The 14,931-nt window shown below is 35.6% G+C and overlaps 2 protein-coding genes across 27 annotated transcripts in view; one reads left to right on the forward strand and one right to left on the reverse strand.

The window, feature by feature from the left end:
- The window catches only part of ARFGEF1 (ARF guanine nucleotide exchange factor 1), a 161,964-nt gene extending 151,121 nt beyond the window's left edge, over positions 1 to 10,843 (forward strand). The window contains exons 37-39 of the mRNA XM_074203275.1: positions 3,099 to 3,237; positions 5,195 to 5,312; positions 9,333 to 10,843. Coding sequence (XP_074059376.1) covers positions 3,099 to 3,237; positions 5,195 to 5,312; positions 9,333 to 9,497 — 422 coding nt within the window. The 3' untranslated portion in view covers positions 9,498 to 10,843. The remainder of the gene's footprint in view (positions 1 to 3,098; positions 3,238 to 5,194; positions 5,313 to 9,332) is intronic.
- Positions 10,844 to 12,532: 1,689 nt separating this feature from the next.
- The window catches only part of CSPP1 (centrosome and spindle pole associated protein 1), a 149,286-nt gene continuing 146,887 nt past the window's right edge, over positions 12,533 to 14,931 (reverse strand). For 17 of the 26 annotated variants that reach the window (XM_074203279.1, XM_074203280.1, XM_074203299.1 and 14 more), the window contains one exon: positions 12,534 to 13,530. In XM_074203279.1, the coding sequence (XP_074059380.1) occupies positions 13,301 to 13,530 (230 nt within the window). In that variant the 3' untranslated portion in view covers positions 12,534 to 13,300. Of the gene's footprint in view, positions 13,531 to 14,499; positions 14,623 to 14,931 lie in introns of all 26 variants that reach the window. The other 9 variants (XM_074203302.1, XM_074203301.1, XM_074203303.1 and 6 more) reach the window with 3 other exon arrangements.

A 14,931-nucleotide genomic window follows, 5' to 3' on the forward strand; every position in this document is an offset into this window, starting at 1 on the left:
GGCACATCCACTTTGAAATGTGTGATAAGCAAATAGAGATAATGGAGAGACTGAAGCTGGAAATATAGATTTGAATTGTTTGCATAGATATGATCATTAAAACATTAAGAAATTACTATATGGTCAGTGACTGTAGAGGGTGAGAAGGGAGATCTCAAACACAGAGTTGTGTAGAACACCCACATTTGGAGGCTGTGTTATGTATGATGCACCAACCAAGGAGACTAAAAAAAAGCAATCAGTCAGTTTGTAGGGAAATCAGGAGAGATTTAGACTTCATCAAAACTTGGAAAGAAGAGATTATCCAAAAGAGAAGTATCCAAGAGAACAATGATCAGTGATGTTAAATGAAGCACTGAGAAACAGTATAGAAGAAAACTGAGAAAAATACCATTGAATTTGGCAATTAAAGGATCATTGGTGACATTGGAGAAATGGAAGCAAGACAAATTTTTTCTAGGAGTTTGAGAAAGGACAGAGAGATAAGAAGATAGCTTGATTAGATAAAGATCTCAAAAGGCTAAAATTGTGAACTGGATTAAATTTCATAGGAACAAAAGTAAAGTTCGAGTAGGTTAAAAAGAATCTATTGCATATTCATACAGGATGTGGAAGATGTGGCATAGCAGCAGTTCCTGGGAAGAAAAAAAAAAGATTTCAGACTTTATTGACTGTACTATATATAAACCAGCTTCGTGATCTGATTGCCCAAAAAACATTCATGTGGTCTTGAACTGCATTAATATAGACCATTTAATCTGTCAAGCACTTGAACAAACTAGAGATGTTTAACCCAGAGAAAATGTTGGAATGCTGTATTTATGCATCTGAAAGATTGTCATCTAGAAAAAATTAAATTTACTCTCCCATGAAGAAAAAACTTTGTCATTGGAGTAGTTGGAATAGGGGACAGGCTGCCTCCAAAACAATTAGTTAGGAAGATAGTGATAGTCCAGAAATCCCTCAGGTTCTAGACTTATTACTGCTTTTCCTCCTCTCTAATGCCATCTATATTCTTAACCTCAGTTTCAAAAATATTGGCAGGATTTTTACATTTCTGGAGAAAGAATGATAGCAAAATTTCATGTTTTACAGTCTATTTGTAAGACCAGACTGTAAAAGTCATCAGCAAATACAGTGGTGCATGACATTGCCCATTTAATAATGTCTTTAAAATATAGTTACACTCCAGCACAGAGCCACACTTTAAACGTGCTCAATCCCTACATACGTGGTTTTGATTCTCTGTCTCCCTGACAGTTTCTCCTAAATACTTGCAGCAGAACCTACTAATAACATCAGCTAAAGAGATGACTGTTTTTGTTGAGAGTTCCTAGTGACATATCAGGAACTGCTTAAGGAAAGATAAAGTACCAGAAAATAGCCAGCCTTGAACCTTGGGAAATCTCAAAAATTGAATGCCTGTCAGAATAGCAGGCTTTTAGTTTCTGAATTTAATACTTAAAGATCCAGTTTCCAACATTATCTCAAATTTGTCAGATTTTCAACTTATACTTCATTTCTGTGGATACCGCCCCCCATCTTTACAGATCTTTGTTTTCTTGTCCTGTGGGCCATTTATTCATGTGATCCCTATAACTTTTTCCTTGGAGGTCCACTGAATGTGCTGGGTAGGGTCTTTATTGCTGATATCTTAGTATTATGTGGTACCAGAGGAGTAGATGGACTGTCCTTCAGTTTTCCCTCACCCCCTTCTCCTTCAGTAATATCTTGCTATCTTTATGCTACTTATGTGCAATTCTTTATTGGTGATTAAGCTACCACCTGATTGGGCTCACTCTGCTGCTTCTTTTGCTTCCTGTTGCCTTTAGTTTTTCAGAGAGTAGCAGTCATTCACTTAACTAGTCAGTGAGTTAATAAACATTAAGTACCTACTATATGTACTATCCTACAAACTGTAAGTACTCTAAGTAACTCACAATACAACTAGAAATACTATGTATGAACAAACTACCTATAAGATAAATTTGAGATAATCAGCATAAGGAAAGCTTTCGAATTAAGGCTTCTGGTAGAAAGTAGGATTTTAGCTATGTCTTTAAGGAAGATAGGGAAGTCAGGAGGATTAAGATGAGGAAGGAGAGCATTCCAGGCATGATGGAGTCTCTTGTTCCAGGACCAACAAGGAAATGAGTCACTGAATTAAAGAGTACATGGGGGAGGGGAGGAAGAGCCAGGGAGAGATAAGAGTCGGAAGATAAGGGAACACTAGGTTATAAAGGACTTTACAACCCCCCCCCCCCCACACACACACACACAAAACTATTGATAAGACCACACGTTATGATAGTAAACAACCAAAAAACAAAGTACCTATATACCTATGACATTTGAATAAAGCTGTTAATCTATAATAAGAAATGAATATATGAAGAATTCTTAGAAACATGGCAAAGTTTATATAAACTGATATACAGTAAAATAAAGGGAACCAAAAGAAAAATATACACAATCACTTACACAATGTAAAGAAAAGATTATAAATCTAATTGTGAGTAATTTAAAAACCCCAAAAGAAGCAATAATGAAACGTACCTTCCTTCCTCATGATAGAGTTGAAGGGCTACTAGGGCAGAATGTTAATGACTGTTTTCAAATATACTTATTACATGGGGTATTTTTGCTTATTTTTTACATCTCAGCCATTTGAAAGGCGAGGAAATGCCCTCCTTTCCAGACTGAGCTCTCACCGGTTTTTTAAAAAAAAAAAACTATTTACCAAAATATTCAATATTCTCTTATGTCTTTATTTTGAAGAAAGAAATAACATTTAATTATCTCTTTTCCCAGTACTTTCATTGATTTTACTTGTTTCATTCTGCATATCTTTTGATATTTCTCTGAATTCCTCATATTATTCAATATTTTCTTTACAATAATTATATTCACATGCTATAGATTTTCCAGCTCTTCACCTGTTATTGAAAATTCCCAGTCTTTCAGGCATGAATTCTTCTCCATATTGAATTTTCCCTCATTTAAAAAAAACGCATTATATGAACATTTTATTTTTTTTAAATGCCATATTAATCCTTGTGAAAGTCAATTGGCACTTAAGAATTTTTCCTTTCCTGCAGGTTTCAAAGGGAAATCTAAGCCCAATCTTCTCAAACAAGAGACTAGTAGTCTAGCATGTGGATTACGAATTCTTTTCCGAATGTACATGGACGAGAACCGAACCAGTGCATGGGAAGAAGTCCAGCAGAGGCTCTTAAAGTAAGATGCTACTAGTAATTATGATTCTTCTATTTTCCTTAGAAATTAGGAAACATAAAAATTACTTTTAAATTTTCAGTGATTTTATAATAATTTTCTCTCTTTCCATTTCCATTTATACAGGGAATAAATTGGTTTAATGATGAAAACCTGCCTTTAGAATGAACTTATATAAAAAACATTTATTTTAATGCTTACTTTCAATAAGGCTGTTAATAGTCTTTTACTCAAAAATTTTAAATTGAAGACAAATGTGAAAATTTTTATTCTTAAAACAGTTTTTATTGCATTAGTTTTAGTGTTTACTTGAAGAGAGGGTGCCTCTGTTATTAAATAAACCAAAGGAAATAGCAGATTTTAAAGAAACCCCCAAGGGTTCGCTGAGAAGTTACATAATGAATAGCAATAACACTATTTTTATTTTGAACTGAAAAATTTATAAATTTAGTGACCTCAGTGTGAATACTTCAAGTTGAATTAGTGCTATAGGTCTTTTCCTTAAAATAAAAAGAATCGATCAAGTTCTCTTACTGTTTTAACTCCTACCATATGGCAGAAGTCTCTCAGAATGAATGATCCTATGGTATCAGTGTCCAGGTTAGGAAAGAAGTGAGACAGCTATGTCAAAACTTAGCTATCAAATAAAATTTCTCAAAGGATGTTTTTTACAGCTACCTGAGGACTTAGAAGTAGAGGCATAGAAGGATGCTCCAGTCCTCATCTAGCATAAATTTGATAAACAATAGGAATAGCACATCAGTTTTCTTGGTGTGTAAAGGAAAGGTCTCATCTCTGATTTGGTAGGGACTTGCTCTTGCTTTTCCTTGGTTAAATAGGAGTTAAGGATAGGATTTTATAATGTTTGTTTCTCCTATATGTGCTCATGGTTCATTAAAAGGGGTAGTGAAAATCCTTTATGGGATCCTGGGTAATATGGACATGGTTGGATCCAGAGAGACACTTACTTCTGGACTTGTGATATTAGAGACAGAGGAGATGATCCTGGCTCCATAAAAGGGTATAATGCAAAAAATATTTAAACAAAATTAAAACAACATAGGCATACAAATAATAGTTTGTGCACAAATATCAGAAAACAATCATAGTATTCCCTTGCTCAATGAACTCCACTGACTACATATTTTATTATCTCTAAGAATTAAACACAAATTCTCTTGTGTAGCATTAATGTTCTCTTCCAAACCTGAGACCAACACCTACCTTTCCAGGCCCCTGACACAATCTTCCTATTTGTAGTCCAGCCACTATGCTGTTTATCCCATAACACCAGACCCCTCCCTTGGCATTCAGGGTCTCCCTTTGCTCCCAGTTGGAATGTCCATCCCTCCTCCCCACTCCAAATACCACCCTCCTGCCCAGCCTGAGAAGAACAGCCTCCAAAAGGGATATATAGAAGGCACTTCACTCCAGCTTGTAGATTGCCAGACTTTTAAGATATCATTGTCTATATATTGCCTGACCAAACTACTTTACCTTGGCTTCAATTTGAATATTCTATTTTCTTTTTAACTTTAGTTTCTTTGGCAGCAGGAGCTCCCTGTCAGGAACTTACACTGTCAGAGCAGATCAGCATCTTCTGATTTAGTCTTAGACTTTGAAAGGATAAATGATTCATCCAGGGTCATGAAGCCAGTTAGGTGTCAGCAGTTCTTGAGCACATTCTGTGGGCGAGGCACCACTTTCCTAGGGCTGGGAGACTGTGGAATTGTCTTTCTCCCTTTTTTCCCTTCTCTTTCTCTCCCCTCCCCTCCCCTCTTCTGTTCTCTTTCTCTCCCACCTCCCTTTTCTTGACTTCATAGTCAATTCAACAAGCATTTAATAAGCTTTCCATCCACCTCATGAGGGGGGAGTGGGAGGGGGTGTGTGGGGTGTGTGTGTGTGTGTGTGTGTGTGTGTGTGTGTGGTGTACATGCAAATTATGTCTTCTCTTTTTTAGTGTCTGCAGCGAAGCACTAAGTTATTTCCTAACCCTTACATCAGAAAGCCACCGAGAAGCATGGACAAATTTACTGCTTTTGTTCCTAACTAAGGTTCTAAAGATAAGTGACAATAGGGTGAGTATTAGATATAGAAATGTTTTTTTTGTTCCATCCTTTGAAACAGTGTTCACTTCTGGGTTGGACTGTAAAAATTGACAATATTGTGAATTTGAGGTCATTCTGTGGATTTATTGCTATTTGTTTCCTTCATAAACACTTTCATTGCAAACTGTTCCTCTCCCATGGAGGGCCAGGCTCAGGAACCACTTTGAGCAGTGCTGATCTCAGGCTTTCCTCTCTTCCTTCAGGCAGGTAACTTTGCTCCTGGTCAGTCAGCATGTTGAAACACCTTCTTTGGACAGTACCCTGGGTACCATAAAGCTGGAGAATTTCTAAAAAATATTAGTTCATTGTTTTGAGCGTATGCATATGAAATTAAAAGTAGGAAACAATTCTTTTATTAAGGCACTGTGATAAACTATACTACAGGGACTGAGAATAGTATAAAGTACTGTGACCCTATGTAGCTGTGGGTGTGAAGGGCAGTCACCAGCTAGAAGAGAGGAGGGGAGATCATTTCAGGTGGAATCGAGAGCAGGGGGCATTGTCAAGCTGAGCCAGACTAGGACCAGTAGAGTGTGCTGGGGTGGGGGTGGGGGGTTGTAACATGGGGAAGAAGTTGGTCATTTAGGTTGGATTCAGATTATAAAAGACCTTCTAAGTTTATGAATATATAGGCCATGATCAGTGTTCACAGGTTTTTGAACAGTAGAATTCATATCTGTGTTATTACCAATGTAAGGTGCATTGGAGTTGAAGATTCTGTTGGGATACTGTATATTGTCCAAATTAAAAGAAAGTGAGACTGTAAACTACAGTGATGATACTGGGAATGCCAAGGAATGTGTGGATGTGAGTTATTGAGAGAGATGAAAACAGTAAGATTTTTGTGACTTTTTAAGAAAAACACAAAGATTCAATGATGAATCCCAGATTAAATACAGGAATGACTAGAAAGATGTTATTGCTATATAGAGGAAAACGAAGAGTATGGAAACAATAATGAGTTTAGATTTGGACATGTTGAACTTGAGGCACGAGCAAAATATCTAAAAGGAATTGTCCTATGTCAGTGTAACTGAAAAACAAGAGCATTTGGGAATAACAGCACCAAACCTCTCATTGGACAGTTAAAGAACTGAGACAGTGATTAAGTGACTTGCTTAGACTCAGATCCAGGCCCAGAGTTCTATCCACTGTGCCAATCCTGTTGTTTAAGAAAACATTTCAGATCCTATTGCCAGCCCCCCATGGTCCCTCCAGGACATTTGCAGTCTTGTTGGAAGATTCACCATATTACTGTTTTTACCAGTCAGCTCAGGTCTTATAACTGATATCCCTTTCAGGTTTCAAGCTGCCACTACTCATCCTTATTTACCAGGATTCCCAAATTCTATTTTAGCTGCATGGAGATCATAGGGCTTTCATTTTTATCCTCTTTTTCTATTCTACCTTAATACCACACCAAACTTATTGGTGAAAAAGTAGGTGGGAGAAGGGGGCAGCTAGTTGGTAAAGTGGATAGAGTACCAGCCCTGGAGTCAGGAGGACCTGAGTTCAAATCCTGCCTCAGTCACTTAATAATTACCTAGATGTGTGACCTTGGGCAAGTCACTTGCCTTACCAAAAAAAAAGTAGGTGGGAGAGATAGGATGAATGGTTTTGGCATGAGAATAGAATAAAAGAAAGGTTAGCTTCTTAAGAGATGATTGATCCTTATGTTGGTAAGGTCTTAGTGATCATACTATGATTCCAAGTGTGATGGAAAAAAGAAGTCATTGAAATTAAGGAATTCTGAAATGAAATCCTCTCCATGAATATTTAACTCCTTGGGCTGGTCTTGGGTATAGGATAGAGGAAAAACAAGGCTCACCTATTAGGTGCTAAAATTCTTTGTAGTCTTTAGGACAATAACCTTGCATGAACTGGCCAACTATTGTATCTACACTTAAAAGATTATTGTATAATCAGATATGGATTTTTGTCATGAGTGTTAAACAAAAAGAAGAAAAGTCACTTAAGAGCTATGAAGGGGAATAAGTTTGTTCAATAGAAACATACATTCAATGATTCTGTTTAAATTGAGGGATAACTTTGAGGTCAGCCTTAAAAGGTGGAAGGATAGGCTGATAACAGAAAGTGAGGCCAAAGGAGTTTTTTCTTACTGTTTTCATTCTTCTCACATTAATTTCAAAATTCTCTCTGACCTAACATTCCTTCTGCTTTACTCTCCAATCCTGCCTTAGCATATGCCCCTTTCTATGACCTAGCTGCTCCATAAACCTTTAGCCATTCTAGAAATTCTGCTAAAATCTTTTGTTTCCATATTCAATGTAATTCCTAGTAAGTTAACTATGAAATTGTTATTTTTTTTTTTTTTTTGCAAGGCAATGGAGTTAAAATGCCCAATGTCACACAGCTAGATAATCATAAAGTGTCTGAGGCCACATTGAACACAGGTTCTCCTGACTCCAGGGCTGGTGCTCTATCCATGGTGCCAACTAGTTGTTCCCTGTTAAATCTTTCAAAGACATATGGGGGTGGGGAAGCTAGTTAATGTTGTGGTTAGAACACTGACCCTGGAGTCGGGAGGAACAGGAGTTCAAATCCAGCCTCAGACATTTGATATCTACCTACCAGCTTGGGCAAGTCACTTAATTCCAGTGCCTTATAAAAAACAAAAAAAAAAAAATTGGAAGAGTTGAACATGCAAATCAGTATGAAGAGGTACTGATCCACTACATGTAACATACTGTGTAAACACAGTTCTGCTTTGTTGCAGATTTTTGAAATCACTTTTTGAAAAAAACTAATCCAAATAAAATGCCATTAATGATAGACAAATGTTGCTCTCACCTGTGATCCCTAAATTGAGGGTTTCAGAGTACTACTTAAATTTGAATTTTGCTATCTAAGGGGCTAGGGCGGGATCATGGAGATGAAGTGGAAGGTAAAATCACAGTTGTTAAATAAAGTAAGCTTGGGAGTGACTTTGGAGATCAGTAGAACTGTAGTATACAGATATTTAAGGCAATCCTCTATAATCCTCTAAGTAGAAGTCTGGAGCTGCTCCAAAGTGTACAAAAGTTAAAGCAAAGCCAAAGTGGCAGCATCTCTTAGGATTATATAGCATAGGGTACTGACACCAAATAGAAGAATAGAAAGACTGTTTGATATAGTAGAATGGAATTAAGAAGACTGATGAAAATCCTGCCCATGATACATGCCAGCTGTTGTGGGCATTCCTCTATAATTTGTGTATTGTGTAAAGGCAGAGGAAATTTTTATCTCAGGAGTTCCCTACAATATAAAAGTAGAATTTTGTTGGTCAAAAACCCCAAAATAATTTTTAAAAAAAGCTTTTGGGGCAGCTAGGTGGCACAGTGGATGGGGCACCAGCCCTGGAGTCAGGAGTACCTGAGTTCAAATCCAGCCTCAGACACTTAATAATTACCTAGCTGTGTGGCTTTGGGCAAGCCACTCAACCCCATTGCCTTGCAAAAACTTAAAAAAAAAAGCTTTTGCTTATTTTATAGTTTAGGATAAATAAGTATTTCATAGAGTAGAATGGCATGAAAATCTTAAAAGAAAATGTAGATATACTACATTAATTTTAGACAACAAGGTATGTATATGCATTGTCATTGCTTGTTTTACCTGACCAAATGATGCAAGATGTTGGTAAAATATTTAAAAACTTTAATGAAAAATCTAAATGATCCACTTATACATAAAATATATAAAAAGCTACTATATCCATAGTTTGCCTTTTTACTTCCTCTAAATTCTGAGGAAAATCATTAAGTTGGGGGGGAAATAAGTTTTATTTTTTTTAATTATTAGGGGGAAATTTAGCTTCAGTCAATAAATCCTATGCACAAAACACTGGGAATTTAAAAAAAAAATACCTGGTCATTCTGTATTCAGTAAATTTTTCAACTCACCTCTCAGTCCTTAAAATCTTTAGTTTTGCAAATTAATAACAGTATATTTGAATTCTAACAATGCTAAATAAATGTTAATTTTTCCCTGCAGTTCAAAGCTCATGCATCATTCTACTACCCTCTCTTGTGTGAAATTATGCAATTTGACCTGATTCCTGAACTTCGAGCTGTTCTCCGGAGGTTTTTTCTTCGTATTGGAGTAGTTTTTCAGATATCACAACTGCCTGAACAAGAGCTTGGAATAAGCAAGCAGTGATCATAACAATATTACTCTGTTAGAGTTTATATCCTTCAGCTCTATAAAAGGACCATGGAGCTAAGGTTTCCAGTTTGGAAAATGCCTTCTTGGTATGGCAGCATGTTTCTATATGGTTTGATGGTACAGGCATGTAGAACTGTAATTCAGACTTGCAACAAACACTCCAACTAATCCTTTTCAGTTATCTGATGGATTATTTCTGATTGTCTTATTGGGCTCATGTTGAGCTTAGAGCCTGTTTGCAGCACAGTGTGTCAGGATGTGCTATAATACCCCCCTTGGTCTAGACAGCAGGATAGCCACAGGTGTTTATGGCAAGTATGAAGAGTAAAATTTACCCAAAGAACAAACTGTACATGTAAAGGCTTGAACTTCTGCAAGAAGTACAACTCAGGAGAGCTGTATTTTGAAGGACAAAATGTTTATAATTGGGGGGGGAGGGGGAAGAGAAAATTATTGTTCATGGTAAAAGATATTTAGCAACTACGGTATTCTTATTCTGAAGATTTTTTGCACACTCAGGCTATCTGAGATATTGGTAATCATCCTTCTGTGAAAAAAATGTACAGAAATGCAGGCCTGTAATATAAAACCTTAAACATTATATAGTTCTTCCTGCATTAGTTTATTTTATTTCTTTATTTTCTTATTCATTTGCTAAAGACCCATAATATTTTGTTTATCAGATGCACTAGAAGTTTGGGTTGATACTTGTTTTTGTTTTGTGGGATGTTTTTTTTCCATTGCAGTGAAAATTTTGGGGTGGGGGGCCAGGGGAATTCTAGCCCAGAAAGCTACCATTGCTGACTCTCATCAAAAACACACAAAGGTAGAATAATATCACTACTGACATAACTACCTGTAACATACTTGTGTTAGGGCTTTTAAACATGAGCCGTTAAAGATATGATCCTTCAAGGACTGGAACTTGAATCACTGAAAAAACAAGTCTAAGTTGTGTCTGCTGTCACAAATTTTTTTCTTTTTTGGGGGGGAGGGGAATTGATGTAGATTTCACTCTGTACAGAATTTATTGTTGAATATATTAAAAGCAACAAATCTGGCATGGTTTGAGTGAGGATGGTTAGACTTATTGGAAATGTATTCATACTGTGAATTGTGCTCTGATGGCTTAAAAAAGACAAGATTGTCAAGCATTCCGTATTAACAGTGGATGTAGAAATTTTTTTCAGATGGATAAAATGTATATGGTACAGATATGTAAAGTTTTTTATGTAAAAATTCTGTACAACTTTCTGTACAATATTGGTTCTCATCTGGCATATTCTAATCAGGTTATAGGTCAATAAAGTTTTTGAATTCTTTCATCAGTGCAATCAAAACCAGTGTAATCTACAGAAACTTGTTTCATTGACTCTAATTTTTAACTGAAAATCAAGAACTATAAAAGTTTTTAAAGTTACAGTTCAAAGTACATTTTATTTATTGTAGATACTTTGGATCCTCTCCCACATACTCCTATCTTCACCACATTGTGCCTCCTGAAGGCTTAAACTCAGCTAACTAAAGATAGTCATAACTGTTTTTACCTCTTTTGTGTATGAGCAACTGAGAACCCAGAGTGAGGCTGACAGCCTAGCAGAAACTTGGTAACTTTATCAGTAATGCTACCATCTCTTCACATGGTGCTTTTTCTTCAGGGTCCAAGTGTTAGAGACATTCTCAATTATAATCCTTTGTAGGAGCTCAATAAATATTTGTTGAACAAATAAATAAATGTGTAAAATGGGTTTGTTCAAGTTGTTCATAACAAAGCTGGACATATATACTATAGGACTTCCATCTCCTTTTCTATGACTTCATGTATTTATAAAATGTAGAGGATGGTATTTATTGTGCTCTCTCCTTCAATTAAACCTTAAATAATCCATTTTTAAATCATTCTAATGTAGTAACCATGTGTCAGAAGTAAGGTGTTTTGTTGTGTTTTTTTAGGTTTTTTTTGCCAGGCAAATGGGGTTAAGTGGCTTGCCCAAGGCCACACAGCTAGGTAATTATTAAGTGTCTAAGGCCAGATTTGAACCCAGGTACTCCTGACTCCAGGGCCGGTTCTTTATCCACTGTGCCACCTAGCTGCCCCAGAAGTTAAGGTTTTTAATCACTTGTTTATTTAATGTGGATTCCCAATGCCACATATTCCAAATAAAAGGTCTTTTGAAAGCTTCAGAAGACTCAGGAAACCATATGGTTAGCTACAGACAGACAGAATTCATCTTTGAGGATACTTTTTTAAAACCTGATAACCTGTGCCAGAGAGGCCTTCTGGACCCAGTTTCACATGCCACCTTATCTTCTGGTCGGTGCGTGCGTGTGTGTGTGTGCGTGTGTGTGTGTGTAGTCTTGTGATACACTATTTCTTTTCTTGCAATACATCAATCATAGCCCTTGTTCACAAAGCCCACAATTGATTATGAGAATGGCTTAGAGTTTATTGGACAATCTTTTATTATTTAGAATTCTATCTAACAAAGTCAGAAGCATGAAGTCACCTCGTATTTTAAAATAATATTCTTTGAAGGCTAGCTTTTTCCTCCCATTTGTATGTTAGTGGATCCATTCATTGCCAACAATGGAAAACTTAACTAAAATAATAATTAATAGTTGTGGAAATAATAAAAGCTACTGTTGTCACTTGAATTTGCTGGGGCAGATCCTAACCAAAGGGGATGGAATGTACAGTTGGACACCAAATCCAAATTGATGAAACAAAGTAACAAAACAATACAATATGGGAAACAGTGTAGTGGAGAAGTAAGCCAAGGGAAACATCACTGCATATCAGTAATCATTTAAAAGCAACACTTTCAATGCATCCTAGAAAGTTTCTACTTAGTTTTTAAAATATAAGGCTACTTTTAAATAACAAGGAATACACAAACAAGGCATCATTATTTTAGAGGGCCTATATTTTGCCCTCCTTTTTAGCTCAAAATATGAGGATCTTATTAGAACAGTGGGTCAGTACTGCAAGATTATAACTTTTTAATTGTAAAATAACATTTTCTGCAAAACACTGATAATAAAATAAAACTTTATTTCCATTAACAAGCAGTTAAATCATACCATAAATTAGACATTAACTTAAGACCATGCCATCATTGACACTAAAAATACAACAGAAGCAAAAAGAAAGATGTAGTTCTCATTCTAGTACACAATTGTTTGGAATAAAATGGCCCCTGTCATTATATTTACACAATGAGTCAGCAGCTATAAAATGATGCATCTTTGCTTCCAAATTTAAATAATAGTAGCTAGTAAGGGGAAGTAAATGGTCAAAATCTACAACACATGCTGGAGTATTTGCTAAAAGATGATTTTGAATATTGATGACACTGGCAAAATTGCGCATTTTATAGACACAACCAAAAGGTCTTCAAGTTTTACATGTATTAAGACACTTTAAAATTTTATTCACTTCATCCTACTAACAGGCAGAATAAAGATAATGCACATACGGTAATCAATTACAAGAACTTTTCATTATCACTATAATTTAATGGCAAAATGTGTGAAAATAATTCCATACTTTATGCATTATGTAATTAACAGTAATTTTTAGAAAAGAACATAAATCCTGTACAATTTCATGGAAAGCAAAATTTGAAAAAATATATATGTACACATTCTGAATGACATTGTACAGATTAAAAACTGTCCAGCCACATGAGGCAGGGATAAATGAGGGTGGAAAATAAGGCTTAGAATACAAAAAAGTTCAGTAGATTAACATTTCTTTTACCTTGAAAGGCACAACTGGTTCCATTCTAGATTTATTTTTAACCATGTGCTGTAGAAAGGCCTTGCCAGTTAAAAGGCAATGGATTTTCAGAGGAACGCTGCTCTTGATTCAACTGTTCAACCACAAACCTTTTCAGAGTCTCTGATGTTCCAGGTCGGAGCCAAGTCTCTGTGGCTACAGTTTGCACAGAACTAGGTCTTCTTTCACCACCATGGGATGTAAAGTGCTTCAGAAGGTCATCTGGATCAACCAGAGAAACTTCATCATCTGGAGGTGAAAAGAAACAGGAAGTTTACATTTTCTGGCTTTGCACTAATTTAGGACACAAAACTAAGGACAACCTGCCCTTATGAGAAAAATTCACTGTTGATATAATAGAATCCATCAAAAGTGAATTCTTTTGGCCCAAATTATCCTTTTATTCAAACAACAATGGCCATATGACAGGTGAGAATTGTTAATTCAAATATTTATTAGATATTCATATAATGCTTCATTTTTCTCAAATGCTTCCTCTTTCAAAGATCTCCCATCGTAGACTCAGAAATCATAGAGCTCCTAAAATATCAAGGATGCTCCATTATAGATCCATACTTCTAAATCAATGCTAATTTTTCTTGGCACATTTAACTTAAAAGTATTTGTGGTAAAAATAATTTCAATTCCCTTTATCCATAACTCATATAAGGGGTAATAATCTCTATGAAACCAATTACATATTCAAGTTCCTTTTCCATTTTCTAAAAAAAAAAGTAAAGATAATGGAAAATATCTTTACCTTTAATTTGGATAAATTCAATCAGAAACAAAAATTAAATTATTTTTACTTTCACTGTGGAATTAAAACTTAGTGAGTACAGTAAGGAGAAATCTGAACTCAAGTCACACATCTAACACTAGCTATGAGATTATGGGCAACTAATATAACCTTGTTAGGCCTCAGTTTTCACATTTGTAAAATGAGAATCAATTACTTGTATTCACCCAGCAGGGTTTCTTTGAAGCTCAGATAAAGTATGTCAGGTACAAACTTTAAGGCCCATAAAAATGTCAACTATTTTCAGGGAGCAAACTGAAGACTACATGGAAATAACTTTATATTTGTCCAAAAATAAATCAAAATGTATCCCAGTTCTCTCTTCTACAGGATTTTAGTTTATTTGATCTAATAAGTACTTCTACATTTTTTATGGTTTGTTATATTAGATGTAATTGAATGAAAATCTGTCTTCCTACCCTGTGATGGAAATTTCATTTCTTTTTAAATTTATATCTCCTGGTCTGTGAAGGACTGGCACAGCAAAGGGACACGTGAAAACAATTTAATGAGCAATCAATCCACATCATACCCAAAAGCTCCTGTTTGAAAGGACAATATTAAATTAAAAAAAAAACTCAGTAACTGGTTATCACTAAACTATCCTTACAGTCTATCTTATCCCTCTGACCAATGTTCAATTAAAGTTATGGAATTAAATGGACCATTTAATGCTTTAAATGTACAAAATAAAATGCATGAGACTACAAAAGAGTCAATTATATAACAGTTACCAAAATGTTTTTAAAAGTTCACATACTTCCCTTCCCCTCCCCAAGAAGAACCCCTAGCTTAGAGAGTACCCAAATATACTCATTTATCCTTAGGCTAGATAATAAATGTAATTGACA

Source organism: Macrotis lagotis, chromosome X (assembly GCF_037893015.1).
Source record: "Macrotis lagotis isolate mMagLag1 chromosome X, bilby.v1.9.chrom.fasta, whole genome shotgun sequence".
Taxonomy (NCBI): domain Eukaryota; kingdom Metazoa; phylum Chordata; class Mammalia; order Peramelemorphia; family Peramelidae; genus Macrotis; species Macrotis lagotis.